The 17,345-nt window shown below is 39.8% G+C and overlaps 1 protein-coding gene across 7 annotated transcripts in view; it reads left to right on the top strand.

The window, feature by feature from the left end:
- LOC129762868 (calcium/calmodulin-dependent protein kinase type II alpha chain) overlaps positions 1–15,833 on the top strand; it is a 154,059-nt gene extending 138,226 nt beyond the window's left edge. For all 7 annotated transcript variants that reach the window (XM_055761433.1, XM_055761434.1, XM_055761432.1 and 4 more), the window contains one exon: positions 9,819–15,833. In XM_055761433.1, the coding sequence (XP_055617408.1) occupies positions 10,621–12,093 (1,473 nt within the window). In that variant the 5' untranslated portion in view covers positions 9,819–10,620 and the 3' untranslated portion in view covers positions 12,094–15,833. The remainder of the gene's footprint in view (positions 1–9,818) is intronic.
- Positions 15,834–17,345: the final 1,512 nt, after the last annotated feature.

Genomic DNA, 17,345 nt, shown 5'->3' on the forward strand with positions numbered 1-17,345 from the left:
AGTAACGATTAGATATTTCCACATTTTCCTCGATACTGGAAGCCCACCAGTGGTTAATGCCAACTCGATAACCACCTGTTAATAGCACTTGATTGAAACATATTTGGTCACAGTGTTACATGGATAGAAAACATTCAATTAAACTCTTTCACATGAATATATTTTGAAAATTCCCAAAGGAACTGGCAGATTATTTTCAGTAACGATTAGATATTTCCACATTTTCCTCGATACTGGAAGCCCACCAGTGGTTAATGCCAACTCGATCACCACCTGTTAATAGCACTTGATTGAAACATATTTGGTCACAGTGTTACATGGATAGAAAACATTCAATTAAACTCTTTCACATGAATATATTTTGAAAATTCCCAAAGGAACTGGCAGATTATTTTCAGTAACGATTAGATATTTCCACATTTTCCTCGATACTGGAAGCCCACCAGTGGTTAATGCCAACTCGATAACCACCTGTTAATAGCACTTGATTGAAACATATTTGGTCACAGTGTAACATGGATAGAAAACATTCAATTAAACTCTTTCACATGCATATATTTTGAAAATTCCCAAAGGAACTGGCAGATTATTTTCCAGCAATGATTAGATCTTTCCGGAACTTTCTCGATGCTGAATGGCATCCTAACGGAAAGAGTTCTGCGCGTGTATGTGTCGATCCTTCGCAGTCCACCTCCTCCAGCACGTTAGGCAACGATGTTGTCTTGTCGATGTCCTCACGAAAAATGAATGTGTCTCACCACCAGAATATCGCTTAAGTATGCTTTTTGTGTGTGATTGAATCGAGAGAAGGTGTGGTTTACGATGGCAATTTGGAAGGCAAACTAGAGGGGAATGAACTCTCTGAGCTGGGAACTTTCGGCGACTGAGCAATAATCGATTGCGGGCGCATACATTATTGGATACGGAAATATCCTACTGATGGGGAAGAATAATCTTCTGAAGCTATCCTGTTAATTGCGATTGATTGAAAAACCACAAAACCAAATGTATTTGGTCACAGTGTTACATGGATGGAAAACATTCAATTAAACTCTTTCACATGAATATATTTTGAAAATTCCCAGAGGAACTGGCAGATTATTTTCAGTAACGATTAGATATTTCCACATTTTCCTCGATACTGGAAGCCCACCAGTGGTTAATGCCAACTCGATAACCACCTGTTAATAGCCGCGCGTGTATGTGTGTGTAGCGATGTCTTCCCAGGGAACCGTTTGTGGCATCACTCTCCTCCTGATAGATTCGCTTCTGGCCCCGGGTGCACAAACAGGCTCTTGGTGAAACCCTTCATCCGCGCTTTCATGATAAATAAAGAGCTTCACCGCAACAGCGACAACATGCTCCAATCGCTGTTCAATTAGAACTGAGTGGATTTCCGAGCGCCGCTCGCTTATATACCGATTGGTGATTTCAATAACCTGTTTTGAATGCAATTTTAAGACTATTGAAACAAGTTTTTGGATCAAAAAGTAACAAGTATATAACGCGTAGACATTTTATCTTTCGAATGAAGTGTTCATCATACCATTTCGTTCAGTTGTTTAGGAGCTATTAACGCTCAAAATCTCGGTCTCCGGCGTAACGCTTTCGTTTTCGAAACTTTGATTTTACACCCCGGTATAGAAATGAAAGACGTAGTCCTACGTCAAAACAGCAGACTGGAAAATACTCCACTTGGTCATAGATCACCCGAGTTTTGGACCGACTCTTGCAGCGATGAACGGGAAGTGGGGGCACGGAACCAACATAACAGATAATAATGAAACATTTACCAGACTATTACTGTTTCTTAATCAACATACTCTCCACTCCAGCGCCGTATCGCAAATTCAGGAATGCTGGCGGCCGTAATCTGAGGATGAAGATTGGCCAGCCTTGAGTATGTGTTTTTCGTCCGTTTCGCCCGTTTCGGCCGGACGATGTGTGACGCAAGTTGTTGTACACAACTGCCCGATGTGTTCTATAAGTAGAAATATTTTGATTTCTTCCAATGCTATTGAGGGCTATTTTTAGATCGCCGCGCAACCATTCTTTTTCTGTGTGCTTTTTTTTCTTCTTCTCCTGTGTGAAAAGCGAGAAAAAATATTACACTTCTATGGATCAAAATATAGGACAGGCGTTATAAACTGCGTATAAGTTGCAAGAGCGTATCAATTCGAAGTTTAAATGTTTATTTTATCCGATCTGTCGGATGAAGAGCATGACTGATGAATGAACTGCTCTACTCGGCTATATTTGGTGCGAGAAAAAAAAGCATGTATGTGAGGCAGAATATATCAGCAGATTCCATAGAGATTCCATTCTTGGTAACGTGTTGAAAAATATCTTCCAAGTGCAACCTGTTTAGAATGTATGAATAAATATATGTTAAAGCAACAGTCGTTGATTGAATTGTTGGAATTCTAAAAGCTATCTGGAACTTTCAGATCGTTTCTTCGATTAAACTTCGATGCTGTCAAGAGATATAACGAATCGAAAACGTTCCTTCTATCTAATGCAGGCGAAAAATTGTTCATTTAGCGCCTTCCAACATACAACAACGCAATACATCGCTCAAAACATCTCAGCAATTAATTTGAGTTGATTCGTTCTATTAGCAGAATTTAAATCAATAATCTTCGTTTGTTACTCCCACTGAAAGATTGCTTCTCTTTGTTATCTTTTTTGATTTCTAATCTGGCGTGAGATATGAATCTTTTGGTGATCGGAGGTTTTGAGCAGCTAACCAAGCTAAACTTTAATTTCGGTTTATATCTTCATATAACGAATTCATCTCAATTGGCAGATTGATATTACTTCGTATACAGTAGAACCCCGATTATCCACGAGCGGATGTTCAGCGGGGCGGATCTTTCGCGACAGCGGATTCTATAGAAGTCTTCCCGGTGTTTTCTAATAAAATCGCTATTGATCTATATAAAGCCTGTTGAGAATTTAGCTGTACAAAATAGGATATTTCTTCAAGAGGAAACAACGTACTAAACGATAACAGCGTTATTTTGAAGGTTTTTTTTCTTATCCAGGATGAGAAATGTTGGGATGAAAATATATACAGTTTGGACCAATTGATAAATTGTTTTTGAATAAAATAAATAATATTCTGTATAAACCATTCGATGATATCCCGGGTGTAATGATAGCTGACCATGTCGGGCATGGTGGTGCAAAATTCATGGACGAAAAATCCAATCAAGTGCTCAAGTGCTATAAAATTGTTTCTATCTCTTTTTTATTTAAATTATCACTGAACTTTCTGTAAGCATACAATAAATCAGTTATAGCGAATTCTTGAACCGCATGTGTTTTTTATATCTTCCATCGAATCGTCTCCGAAATCGTTCGTTGGGACGCCTGACGTCACGATTGTAGTTCGTACTCCGGATAACAGGGCCAGAACTTCACGAGATCTACGTTTGATTAAATGAATGGCAATATCTTATTCTGAAGACAGTCCTTATAAAGTTTTACATTTCTGGTCGTTCCAGTGATGAAAACCTTTGTGTTTACTTCACAACTGCAGATGCCTTGTCGAATTATGAACTTGCGAGTAACGTTTAGAAACATAAAAACTTTGACTCGGAATTTGTACGAAGTTATGACGATTTTACGTCAAAAAAAATCCGCTATAGTTGGTTAGAATTCGTTCGTATTATATTAGTATTATATAGTATTATACAGTGTTATATAGTAAACTTTCGTCACACTTCCGGATCAAACGCTGCCATTAGCATCTCGTTACAACAACTAGAGGCGTCACAGTAATTGAAAGAAAGCGACCAAATTCTAACTGGAGCCAACGTTATTTTTATGTGCAATTCAAGCTCGACATACAGTCTATCGCAAAATTGAGTGTACAAATGCTACTTGACGTTACTTTCCATTTATTTGGTATGAAATATTTTGAATACATTGATTCTTTTGATGCATATTTATTACTTACACATTGACCTAGCTGTACGTACGAAAAAATTCCGAGAAAAGTTTTCTGCTAATTGTTTATTCCTTAAAATTGGAAACAATCTCTATTCTAGGCATCGCAAAATTGAGTGTACACCTTGACTTTCTCCGAACAAATTAGTCTTGTAAGTAAGTTTCTTTCCGAATTAGCGTACTTTTTTCATCAGTGATTGGTGTCAACACTTAACCATTGCTTGGGCAGTGTGGGTTTTTATTTTTTATTGATGTTTGCATTTTTTTTATCAAATGGCAGGTTAGAGGAAAGAAACAGATATTGTTACACGTACAATGATAATAAATATGAACTGTCGTGGAAATACATTGCAGAAAATAACAGAAATAGTCGGAAGAACTCACTTTACAGCAAATAAAATCATAAACAAGTGGAAATACGAAGGAACCATGGAAAATCTCTCGAATAGAAGCCACAAACGTATCCTGTCTTCTGATGATGAACGAGTAATTATGTGAACATTGCGAAAGAACCCTATAACAAACATTCCTACTACCGAAGTGGCCGGCATCATTGGAGGACCTGTCAGCGCAGATACAGTCCGGAGAGCATCATACAGGAACAATCTGAGAGGTCGTATTGGCCGTGAAAATTATTTCATCTCAAAGGTGAATATGAAAAAAAAACAACTATAGTTTGCTAATGCATGTGTGAACAGACCTAAGGTGTTCTGGAACAAGGCCTTCTATACGGATAAGCCGAAAACCAATCTCTTTGAATCGGATGGAAGACAGATGGTGTGGAGAAAACAAATATCGGTGCTCCACGTTTAGCATTTGGTACCGGCTGCGGTAGTCAGATGATGTATGGTACATTGGCGGCTTCTGGATCTGGAACCATGGAGTTTATCGATTCGGCGATGGACAAAATGGCTTAATTGATCTTCCGGAAACGTAACCTGCAGTCTCCCGTTCTGAAATTGAGTCTCCCTCGTGATTATTACTTTCAACAGAATAATGACCCGAAGCAAACTAACCTCATCGTGCGGGAATACCTGCTCTATAATGTCCCTATTAACTCAAAACACCTTACCGGACTTCAACACTATTGAGTATCTATGGTGGGGAATAAAGAACTATCTGAAGAATAAAAATCCAGGCGACAAAGCGGAACTCGAAACGACAATTACGGAAATCTGATAAGCACTTCCGTCGACAGTGTTCAGAAATCTCGACACGGCGCTTGCAGATAGTGCTGGACGCCAAAGGGGGAAAATATCAGATACTAGGGGATTGATTTTTGTTATCTGTTAACATTTCTGAACTGATTTTAATCTTCTTTTTAAGAAAAACTTAAAAAATGTTTGTTGACGGCATTTGAAAGAACAAATTTCATTCTATATAATATGTGATTTTCAAAGATATGTTATTTTTTGTATTTGATTGAATTAAAATTGAAATCATGAGTTTTTTGGTGGAAACCCATCAATAATTTTGAGCAGTATTTAGATATTGACAAATTCTGTATAGCAAAATGTTGGTATTGATAAGCTCTAAATGTCTTACGAAGACAATTTTGATGTTTTTTAATTAAATATTTTTAATATAAAAGCTAGAGTAAAAAAAACAGGTTTCTCATGGTTACCCTAAAGCAACTTAGTTAAAAAAGCAACTTTGTGGGAGATATTTATCCTTCAGACAAAAACTGTCTTCGACAAAGTTGTTACATATGATAGAACGCTCATTTCTATGTTATCAAAAATAGGGTGACCAAAATTGTTGATGAAATAAAAAATCTCACTTTCTTATCTTTATAAATAGAGATAAACATTGTTGGACAATACTGTAACCCCAATTATTCTGAACAACTTCGTAGAACAAATTTTTTTTCTATCTTTTGAAATAATCGATTTAGGGTTTTTTTTCCTAAGTTTCATTAGGGTGACCGTGAAAAAACGGTTTTTTTTGTTCTTACTTTTATATTTCAAATTCTACATCAAAATTATCTTCGAAAGACTTTTAGAACATACTAATACAAACATTTTGCGATGCAAAACTTGTCAATATCTTGATCCTACCCATAGTTATTAATGGTTTTTTACTCAAAAACTCATGATTTCAATTTTAATTTACTCAAACACGAAAAATAACATAATTTTCAAAATCACACATCATGTAGGGTGAACTATGCTTTTTCAAATGCCGTCAATAAACTTTGTTTATGTTTGCACCAGAAAGAATGAAATACAATTGCAGAGAGCATATTTTTTGGGCAGAAACAAAAAACAGAAACTTTGAGTGAAGTTGAGATATTGACAAGCTCTGCATCGCAAAATGTTTGTATTAGTAAGCTCTGAAAGTCTTTCGAAGACAGTTTGTAGGTAGAATTTGAAATATAAAAGTTAGAGTAAAAAAACAGTTTTTTTCATGGTGGCCCTAACGCAACTTAGAAAAAAACGGGAATTTCAAGAGATAGAAAAAACATTGTTCTACAAAGATGTCTCAAATAACTATGCTTGCCTCTATCTATAAAGATAAAGTTATATTTTCTATTTCATCGACAATTTAGGTCACCCTATTTTTGATAACATGAAAATGAGCGCTCTATCATATGTAACAACTTTGTTGAAGACAGTTTTTGTCTAGAGAATAACTGTCGAGCTCTAAATGTTTATTTCCACTTAACCCATTAGTGCCCAGCGTATGAAATTTAATACGCAAAAATGCCCGTTTTTGAAAAACTGTTTTTGATGAAACGAAAGTGTTAACTTCTTCTTCTTGAATGGCGTTAACGTTCCCTGTGGAACTTTTGCCGTCTCAACGTATTCATTAACTAGCGTCGTTCATTAATACTTGGTTGAGATTTCTATGCCGAATAACACGCCTTGAATGTACTCTGGAGTGGCAAGCTCTAGAATACGCGTGACCACAGTGCAAGCCGGAAGAATTTTCTAAAGTGTTAAGCGCATTTTAAATGATACCACATAAAAATTTAAGAGTGTTTTTTGTGTCAGTGCCATTTTATCTGTCATTTTTGTTGTTTTGTTGTGTATTGAAGCTTGCAAAGTTCGAGTTGAATGGAGTCGCAAAAGTAAACATAAGTTTATCAAAGTTTTACCTCTTAAAGGATTCTAAATTGCTCAAATCTGTGACACAACACTACTAGACGAGTGAATGAAATGATATTTAGCAAAAAATCCGAAGAAGATAATGAAACCGTAAAAAAAAATCTATGTTCACTTTTGAGCGTAATTTCATACACTGTGCAACTACGGTATATTTTTTTTCTCAATAGGATATATCAGCTTCCCGATAATCCGGAGGAGCTATACAATTATCCGATTGATTTGGACGAAGACGCTTTCGAAAATCTAGTGTCAACAAATGATATTGACTTTGTCATCGTGCCCCCAAGCGGTGGAGACAGCGATGTGGATGCTGGAGATAGTGACTCGGAGGACGGCCCTTCCGGTTTTGGCAAACAAGTGAATGTCGAGAGCAACATTGAACGAGGCTAATCACAAGAATACTCCTCGGGCAGCAGCAAGAAGCGGAGAGCCAGACACTGGGAAAAAATGACCTTAAATTCGGATGCAGATGCAGCCGTTGTTCTTGAAGGACATTCACCTGATCTTAGTGATCTCTGCTCGAAACATAAATGTTCTGCCGTTCAAATGTTCCGCTACCTATTTGACGCAGATTTCGTCGGACTAATCACCACAGAGACAAATAAGTACGCACTGCTAAAGGTAGATACAAGATTCCGTGTGACCGTACCGGAAATGTACAAAGTTCTAGGAATTGCTCGTCTCCGAATACGTAAAAGTATCAAGTAAGCGGTTCTACTGGGAAGCAAAAGAAGATACGTATAATATGCTGACTGCCAACGATATGCCAAGGAATAAATTTGAGCAAATCATGAAATATCTGCATTTCAACGACAATTTACCTAATGATGGGTCCGACAAATTGTATTGCAACCGATGTACGACGTATATTTGCTTGAAGTGTGGGTTTGCACTAGAGATGTACCATCCGCTCATGAGCTGTTCATTCGAACCGCTTCATCATAGTGAGTGGATTCGAATCGCCTCACAATCAAAACAACGCAGCTCATCAGCTCATTACGGAGCTGGAGAGCTGATGAGCTGCTGAGCTGTTGAGCTGTTGAGCTGCTGAGCGGTTGAGCTGATGAGCAGCTGAGCTGATGAGCTGCTAAGTTGTTGAGCTGCTGAGCTGTTGAGTTGAAGAGCAGCATAGCTGTGGAGCGCAAAAACTGCAGAGAGTGTGAATTGTGAGACGCGAAAGAATTTTTCGTCTCCCCCGCTTTATGATATGACGTCAGATTGTTTTCGTGTGTCCCTCTTCGTTCCATGGTCACCACGCTCTAATTTTTGTACCAGTTGGACTTTATATGGATGTAGGTCCAAGTCCAAATGCGGAATTCGCCACAATGATGTGTTTGACAAGCCCAATTGCTGAGCACGCCGTGGAATCGAAACATTCGGGTCATCCTCCACCCTGACAGCAACAGCAGCAATATTTTCGGTCGAACGAACATTACGATGATGCACAGGTTTCACAACATCCGCTATGGATCCAGTTTGTTCGAATTTACGCACTACATTAGCGATTGTGTGCTCTATAATCCGTCCATGACGACCAAAATCCGTCCTTAATGCTCGAAAAACATTTGCTGGTTTTTCATCATTTTTATAGTATAATTTAACAAAATTAACACGTTGTGCGATGCTAAAACGATCCATATTGTAACATGGCAGACATTCAACTAAAGCTATGATGCTTTGGTTGACAGCTATGTCAAACGTTTGTCAGCGCAGGGCTGTATACTTTCGGAAGCCCGAAATGGAAAACCCTGTATTTGTAAATTATTGTAATTTGTATTTGGAAACTAAATTCCTTTATTTTTCTGCTTTCCGTCTATTAAGAAAATGCACACTATGAAATGTCCCATGGTAGTTATGCAATTGTGTGGACAACTGTAAAAATCAATTGAGCTCAAGAACTGTTCCAAATGAGCAGCTCACTTGTATGAGCTGAACGGCTCTGAGCCACTCACCATGATGAGCTGATTTGCCCATCTCTAGTTTGCACCCTTCGTAGTGCTTTTTCCGGTACCATACTCAGTGATACTAAATCCGATACACTGCCATTCTACGCATAACTGCACTATGTACTATACAATCCCTATGAACCGTGGGACAATTATGCGTAGAACGACAGTACACGAAAGTGCTACTACACCATGAAAATGGTTGTTGGAAGTTGAATTTTATGTAATAAAACCGTTTTGTTCGACATTGAAATGATTTCCATTTTTGATACTGTATCGGCTCAGCGTGTGAAATTTCATACGTCAGACATCTCATCTTCCAGAGAACTCCAAACCAAAATATTGCGTTTCCCCTCCGTTTCCGGACAAACCTAGATGGACTAGAAAGATTCATGCCAGTTGGATCAAGTTCTTGTACACCTTGGCAGTAATGGGTTAAATGCACCTTCTGGACTATTGTGCAATGGATTGGCTTTGATGTCAATCTTGTCGAATTTGGTGATTGTTTTCTTGTACTAATTCTATAATAAACAGGTTTTCTGGTTCAGTATATTTAAAGTTCAATTTAAAAAAAAACATGATAACAAATGTTGATTGAAGGGGTGACACCCAGAGCACCCGCCTCGGATGTAACCCGGTCACGCTACGCCACTGGCTGAAATCATTGGGTAGACAACGGCGGTCATTACTCTTTGTAGAATATGTGGAATAAAACATTCAGAGGTGCAAATGTATAATGTATGCTCAAAATATCCGACGCTAATACGACCCACAGAGAAGTAATTCTTCTTATTATCTCCTTTCTCCGTTTCAGAGGCAGTCCAATAGTAGTCTACACTCTACTACAAACCCCAGCATCACACCGTGCTAAATTCGCAGATTGCCAGGAAAATCTGCCCGAAAATCTCAAAGCTTGACGAGCAGCAGCAGCACACCTCGAGTGGACGCGCAAAACGCACTAATTTTGGTCGAGAGTGAGACAGAGAGACAGAAGGGTGGAAGACTAAGCTAGAGGTGGAAGTGGTGGTGGTGGTAGCGGTTTCGTTTTCGGGCCGGCCGAACAAATATGAGAAATGCTGTAAGGCGGCCTACATTATTGCCCACTTCATCATCAACAGCGGCAGCAGCACCAGGAGCAATCAAATCATCATCTTGGCGCGCGTCATCATTAGTGGTGGATTGAAATATAGACACAGCGGGCATCAGCATCAGCAGATCGAGATCGCGCGGGGCTGAGCTGTGCACAAGTGTTGTTTAGTGGCCGGTTGTGTAGTACAACACGTGTTCGTGTAGATCGTGACTTTAGCGCTGATTTGGCAGCGACGCGCCAAAGAGAGAGAGAGAGAGATCGCGCGAAATCTCGGGGAGTTTTTGTGTGTTTGTTATTGTTGTTGTTATTCGGTGTGTGGGAAAAAGTTGGGGACGTGATTCCGCGTTTTGCCGCTTGCCATTTAGTATAGTACACCGGGCCTAGGCTCTCCCCGGGTGCTTGTGGGCGAGGTGTAATATTTTCTTCCCACTCTCTCGAGACAGAGGGGGGTGAAACGACGGAGATTATAATTAGTGATTGTGCTTAGTGTTTCAGCAAGCTGTTCGCGGGCCTAGTAAACGATACGATGGCTGCCCAACCGGCTTGTACCCGGTTTTCGGACAATTACGACATCAAGGAGGAGCTGGGAAAGGGTGCATTTTCGATTGTGAAACGATGCGTACAGAAGTCGACCGGGTTCGAGTTCGCCGCCAAGATCATCAACACAAAGAAGCTTACCTCGAGAGATTTTCAGAAGTTGGAACGGGAGGCCCGGATATGCCGCAAGCTGCAGCATCCGAACATCGTAAGGCTACACGACAGTATTCAGGAGGAAAATTACCACTACCTAGTGTTCGATTTGGTGACCGGCGGGGAGTTGTTCGAGGATATCGTTGCGCGTGAGTTCTATTCAGAGGCGGATGCGTCGCACTGCATACAGCAGATCCTGGAGTCCGTTAACCACTGCCACCACAACGGAGTCGTGCATCGAGATCTGAAGCCGGAGAATTTGTTGCTGGCAAGTAAGGCCAAAGGGGCGGCTGTGAAGCTGGCCGATTTTGGACTGGCAATTGAAGTTCAGGGCGATCAGCAGGCATGGTTTGGTTTTGCCGGAACCCCTGGGTATCTGTCGCCGGAGGTGCTAAAGAAGGAACCGTATGGGAAGGCGGTGGACATTTGGGCGTGCGGTGTGATCCTTTATATTCTACTAGTGGGTTACCCACCATTCTGGGACGAGGATCAGCATCGGTTATACGTGCAGATCAAGGCCGGCACGTACGACTATCCGTCGCCCGAGTGGGACACTGTAACGCCGGAGGCGAAAAACCTTATCAACCAAATGTTAACAGTTAACCCTCAGCGGCGGATAACGGCAGCCGAGGCGTTGAAGCACCCGTGGATCTGCCAGCGCGAGCGTGTTGCCTCGGTGGTGCACCGACAGGAGACTGTGGACTGCTTGAAGAAGTTCAACGCCAGACGCAAGCTCAAGGGTGCTATTCTCACAACGATGCTCGCGACCAGAAATTTCTCCAGCAAGAGTATGATAGCCAAAAAGGGCGAAGGTTCGCAGGTGAAAGAATCGACCGATTCGTCGAGCACCACCGTTGAGGATGATGACTGCAAGGCGCGCCGACAGGAGATCATCAAGATCACCGAGCAGCTGATTGAGGCGATCAACAATGGAGACTTCGAGACGTACACTAAGATCTGCGACCCGCACTTGACCGCGTTCGAGCCGGAGGCTCTGGGCAATCTGATCGAGGGTATGGATTTCCACAAGTTCAACTTCGAGAATGTGCTGGGCAAGAGCAATAAGGCGATCAACACGACCATCCTGAATCCCCATGTGCACATCTTCGGCGAGGATACCGCGTGTATCGCGTACGTCCGGTTAACGCAGTACGTGGACAAACAGGGTCATCCCCACACCGTGCAGACCGAGGAGACCCGGGTATGGCACAAAAAGGACAGCAAGTGGCAGAACGTGCACTTCCACGGTAGCCGCAACGGCAGCTTTAGCAACACTGCGACGCAGTACGACTTTGTGAACCACAAGTAAGGTGGTGGGGGCGGCCAAAAGTGCGGCGGCCAGTGACGGTGAGACGAACTTCGGCGACCGCTACGGTTCGGGTCGCCGAGGGGGGCGGAGAGCGCCGCGGAGAATCACAACAAATGAAATTCATGGAGCAAGGTAGTTAAAGAATCTTTAAAAAATAGATCTAAAACTCGATAGAGATACTGATTGCTGGTAATGAAAGTTTAGCCGAATGGATGGATGGAGAGAAGGAAAACTTTTATTTAATTCAAATTGAACATATAGATACAAAAAAAAAAGAATATGCTTGTTCGTTACAAAGAAAAAAAAAATAAATTAATGATAAAAAATAGTTTAAACGATTCTGATATCAATGTAACCAAATGAAAAAACAAACCCAAGAGAGAGAGAGACAGGCGACAATGCTTTTAAAAACAATCCAAATATACATACTCCCATCCACAAATGTATTTATTGTTGGAAGCGCGAACACCATTGGGCGAACCACAAAGATTTCCCTCCCGGAAGCAGTTTCATATGAGTGCAGCCTAGAGTGCTAATCGAAATGGTCATCTCGAGTTTTCAAACGGGATTTTCTTAAAAATGTGTTGATTCTAACGAAAAACTACCCCGTGCAAAACTTCAGCTCAATCGGACGTTATTTACTAGTGTCGCACAGCCGTCAAAGTTTGAGTTTTGACGTGGAACTATGTCTTTCAGGAAGGGTGCCAAATCAAAAATAACGAATGAACTGAAAAAGTTTGAAATCTCTCTAATGCAAAATCCTCCTCCTCCTCTTTTAAATCACACCACTTCTCGTTCGGTGTTTGTGGGGTGAACGTCGTTTGCCGACGAGCCTCGACCGGGAGCCGAGCGTCTTTCTCAAGACATGTGTGATGTTGATGAATACCCAACAAACAATTTGGTTTATGAACAGTTGAATAATCCATTATATAGCTTAAACTTTTATTCAGCTTTCCTGTTAGGCTACCTTCATTCATAGGGCATCCAACTCCCTATGAATGAAGGATGGATGGAGGAAGTATTAAAAAGGCGTTTTTGACACTCTAGAAAGATGATTATTCATTGAAAGGTATCATTTCACAATTGTGGCGTGTTTTTAAATGCAAACCATACAAAAATTTCACAAGAACAAATATTGAATACTCAACAATACTTCAACTATGGAAGGATTTCGTCGTTGCTGTTGAAGACTGCAAAGATTTATGCCTGAAGTTATTTCGTTTGCTGGACATTTCATCTGAAGTCTCCACATTCGAAGTTCTATGTTGAGGTGCAACAATACCAGAAAACAAAATTCAAGCTCATCTTCAGAATTTTGTTTTTGTGAATCCTTTGAAGAATAGACAACAACTAGAATATATTGCCGGCCTAAGACTATTTTAAATGGGGTAAATGAGCCAGTTTTTCGCCATAGTTCCAGTTTTTGGTTCTTCCATGTAAATCACAGGAGTGTGTCAACCAAGGAACAAAATTAAGCAGTGTCCAACAAAAATTGAAACTTCGTTCTTAGCGAATAGTGTCGCTACTATAAGGTTCCAATAATGAAGCTCTAGGATTGGCTTTTAGATATATTGTAAGTTGAATTTTGAAAGTGTTTGAGGAGAAAAGATTATATCAGCAGTTGTGTGCTTATCAGTATCTAACACACTCCAATTCACACTAAATCCAACCTTTATTTACCTAGCTTTGAAAATTCCTCACCAAGTTTGATGGAAAACCCTTCATTTTGGCTGACGAGTGTTCTCTTCATTAGGTAAGAGGAATTCCAACGAGTAGAAACAGGTGTCACTGGGTACTTTCCTTCAGAAGTATCGAAGAAATTCTTGTATTTAGTATTGCGATAGAAGGTAACGATTTTTGTGATCGTTTTGAGATCTGATTGATTCTTACTATTATCTATAGTAATGCACTCAGACCCCAGCCATTTTGGATATTTTCTAGAAAGTCGTAGAGAACACGACTTACCTTGTCCGCAGTCCAAATATGAAAGAAGACGAGAACTGGTGCTGGGTGATTCGGCTGGATGATGCAGGGCTGGGACAAACTTCAAAGCAGGCGAAATATGTGTGACAGGGCTGCGTCGCATAGGCACGGTATGTATAAAAAGGTAGGCTGCGCATTTCGGGCGGAATACGTTAGATGTAAAGGGGAGATTACATTCACCTTCTTCAAACAGGTGGATTACAAAACTATCGAGTGCAGTAAATACGACATCCTTCAAATTCACCGCAGTGTATCGCCCATGCAGCTCGATTATGGCTGTGATTTATCTTTCATAAGAGTAATATATAACATTCAAATATGATATGGAGAGAATACCGATGTAATATCTAAATTTGCTAGTTTCGGTGAACCTGGTGCGAAAGTTCCACTGACAGTAGATCTTTCATGCAATTTGCAGAAATTTACATTGAAAAATTGCGGTTTTCAAAAAACTCAAACTATACAGGTTGTTCGACACTAGTAATTGAAGTTCGATTGACTTTGCATACGGTAGGTTTTCGTGGGAATCAACATTTTTAAGAAAGTCCCGTTTGAAAATTCGTAGGGCACTTTTTGCCCATACATCCATTGGCGCTCTAGTGCAACCTTCATTATTGTCGAATGAAAAATCAGACAAACAAACGGTGGAACATCGGTTTGCACCATTTTTTTACAACTCCAGATTTGATAAAGAAGATAAAAAGAAAGCATAAAAACGAGCGTTTAGAGCATAACCATTCACACTCACACACAGTGGCAGTTTCGTATCTCTCCCGTTTTCCAAGTATTTTTCTCAAGTTCTCTCTATAATTCATGTTTTTAAATATTAAAATGAACGAAAAAAAAGGTAAAAAAACAAGCAAACAAGCAAAACCAATCAAGTGGAAGTTCAATATTTAATGAATAGACAGCCGAGAAAGTCGGGTCGGGTGAGGCGGAACGACTTCACGAATACTTAAATACACTAGTTTATCAAAAAGAAGAAAATAAAGAAAAACAACTAGACTCTCTAGAAGAACAAAACAAAAAGCATAATAAAAGTACTAGGCGAGGGTGAATAGAAAAACGCGAACGCATACGCATACACAGAACTTACGGCATAGGAAAAAACAAACCTACAAATGCTTAACCTATCGGTAGTGCTGTGCTATTTGATAGAAATAAATAAATTAACAAGAAAAAAAAACATAAACTTCAAGTGTGTGAAGCCCTAATGAGAAATGAGAGCGTTGCGTTGCGAGAGTGAGAAAAGACAAGACTACACAAGAAAAAACAAAACACACACGCATACACACATTCTCGATATGCTGAAGAATTATTAGCAGACAGAGCGAGCCTAAATTAGCACAGTGACATCCAATACACCCACACAAACTCACGCATACTAGCGAAATGAAAAACAAAAACATTAAACGCAAACATCGCATCATACTCTAAACTCGTCGCCGTGAATAGATAGAATGGTTTATGATATACTTGAAAGGCGGAGAAGAAAAAGCAGTCGAAGAGAAGACAGATGCATACCGGACAAATTTTTCACGCGCGCATATTTGTACAGAAAAATATGACTTCATCGAAAACGAAAAAAAATATCTAAAAATGGGAAAACATTAAACACTAACAACCACAAGAGCAGCATATTGACGCTTCGGGGCAGGAGGAAGTGGCCAACCACAAACAGAAGCATAATAAGAAGAAGAAACGAAACAACAAAAAAAAATGGTAATAAAAACTGTTTTGCTCTCAAGCCGAAACGATCCGCAACGATCATATTTATTTTTGTTTTGGTTAATTGATGATAGGGGCTGCTGTGAACCCGTGTGTGAAGGAACACGCTGCTTTCGGCGTCTCGCAATTGGCGTTTTTTTACTCTTGGTCGCGGGATGAATGAAGAATGGAAACAGTGCTGCCAGAGCTTCGATTGAATTTGGGGCGGTTGGACCGAATGAAGTTCGTTTAAGTAATGGGAAGTTGTTTGTCTAGAGCAGAGATTCTTCTGACGTTGCTTATTGACAAAAATATTAGATTAAAACTCTTTGTTGAAACGTTATCATCCGTAAGACAGCCTTCTTCATTTGACGAATTGGATTATTTGAGAGTTTTTCTCAAGATTGTATCCAAGTGTTGATGTTGACATCACACGGCAATTTATCGAGATTAACAGTTCGTGTAAAATTTCCTACTGTCAGTGGAACATGTAACAGTGGACTTTCATAGTCCATTACGAAAAATAATTTTAAACGATTGCAGAGTTTTGTTACGTATCCCAACAATCAAAAGCTGTTCGAACTGTTAAATAAATTTAGAAATTAAACCAAATATAAACATCTAAATCTACAGTGCTATTTTAAATAATCGCCGTGGCTTGAGTTTTTCTCAAAACGTAGCACCTATATTCCCCAGGTTTATCTGATAGTTCAAATTAGTAATGAATTATAATGTTCATTAAAGAGGTCACAAAAATTTATTGTTCTGTGATTTCAATAGAAATGACCCATTAGGATCGGTGTGGTGAAAATTCGAACTAAATCGAAAGAAATCGACAATAAAGAATATCATTCGTCATCAAAGAAAGCATTGCTCGTTTGTTTGCAATTGGTTAATCTCCTCTATTGAGATCCGGAAGAGTTCTTCGTCAAATGGAAGCTATTCCTTCTCATTTGAATGTGATTGATGTGTTGAGTCGAACGAAAACAGATAATTCGATTTCACAACCTCGGCTTTCCGCATTGAACCATGATTTCGGTATATTCACTGTCATAAAGGTAAGGCATACACATATCAGGCGATGAGAGAGTATTTTTTTGTTGCTCTCTAAAAATACACCAAAGCATCGTCGGGTGTCAATTGAGTCCCGGTCACTACTTCAATTGATAGGGACAAACGTAAATCTCAAATAACAGCATAACAAGCGGTTTGAATAGAGGTGCGGTTAATCAATCGAATGAAAAAGATACTGCGAAAAGAGATCCGTGTGAATGAAACATACCAATTTGTCAAAGCAACTAATGAACCTGCGATATTCGTGTGAAGAGAATTGTTGTCAAGTGTTGTTCGCTCTCGAACTCAATCGAATGAATTGATTATTTTCAGCACTGTTCGTGACTGATAAGTTTCATGTCGGATGATACAAAACCGGCCTACAGGGTCGTAATGAATAGAGTTCACAAACCGTACACAAGCGTATTGTGATTACACATTACGATGACGCATTAGCATTTGAAGATTGCTATAAAAGGAGTTTGGCATATTGACCCATAGGGTAGTTA

This window comes from Toxorhynchites rutilus, chromosome 1 (genome assembly GCF_029784135.1).
Source record: "Toxorhynchites rutilus septentrionalis strain SRP chromosome 1, ASM2978413v1, whole genome shotgun sequence".
Classification (NCBI taxonomy): Eukaryota; Metazoa; Arthropoda; class Insecta; order Diptera; family Culicidae; genus Toxorhynchites; species Toxorhynchites rutilus.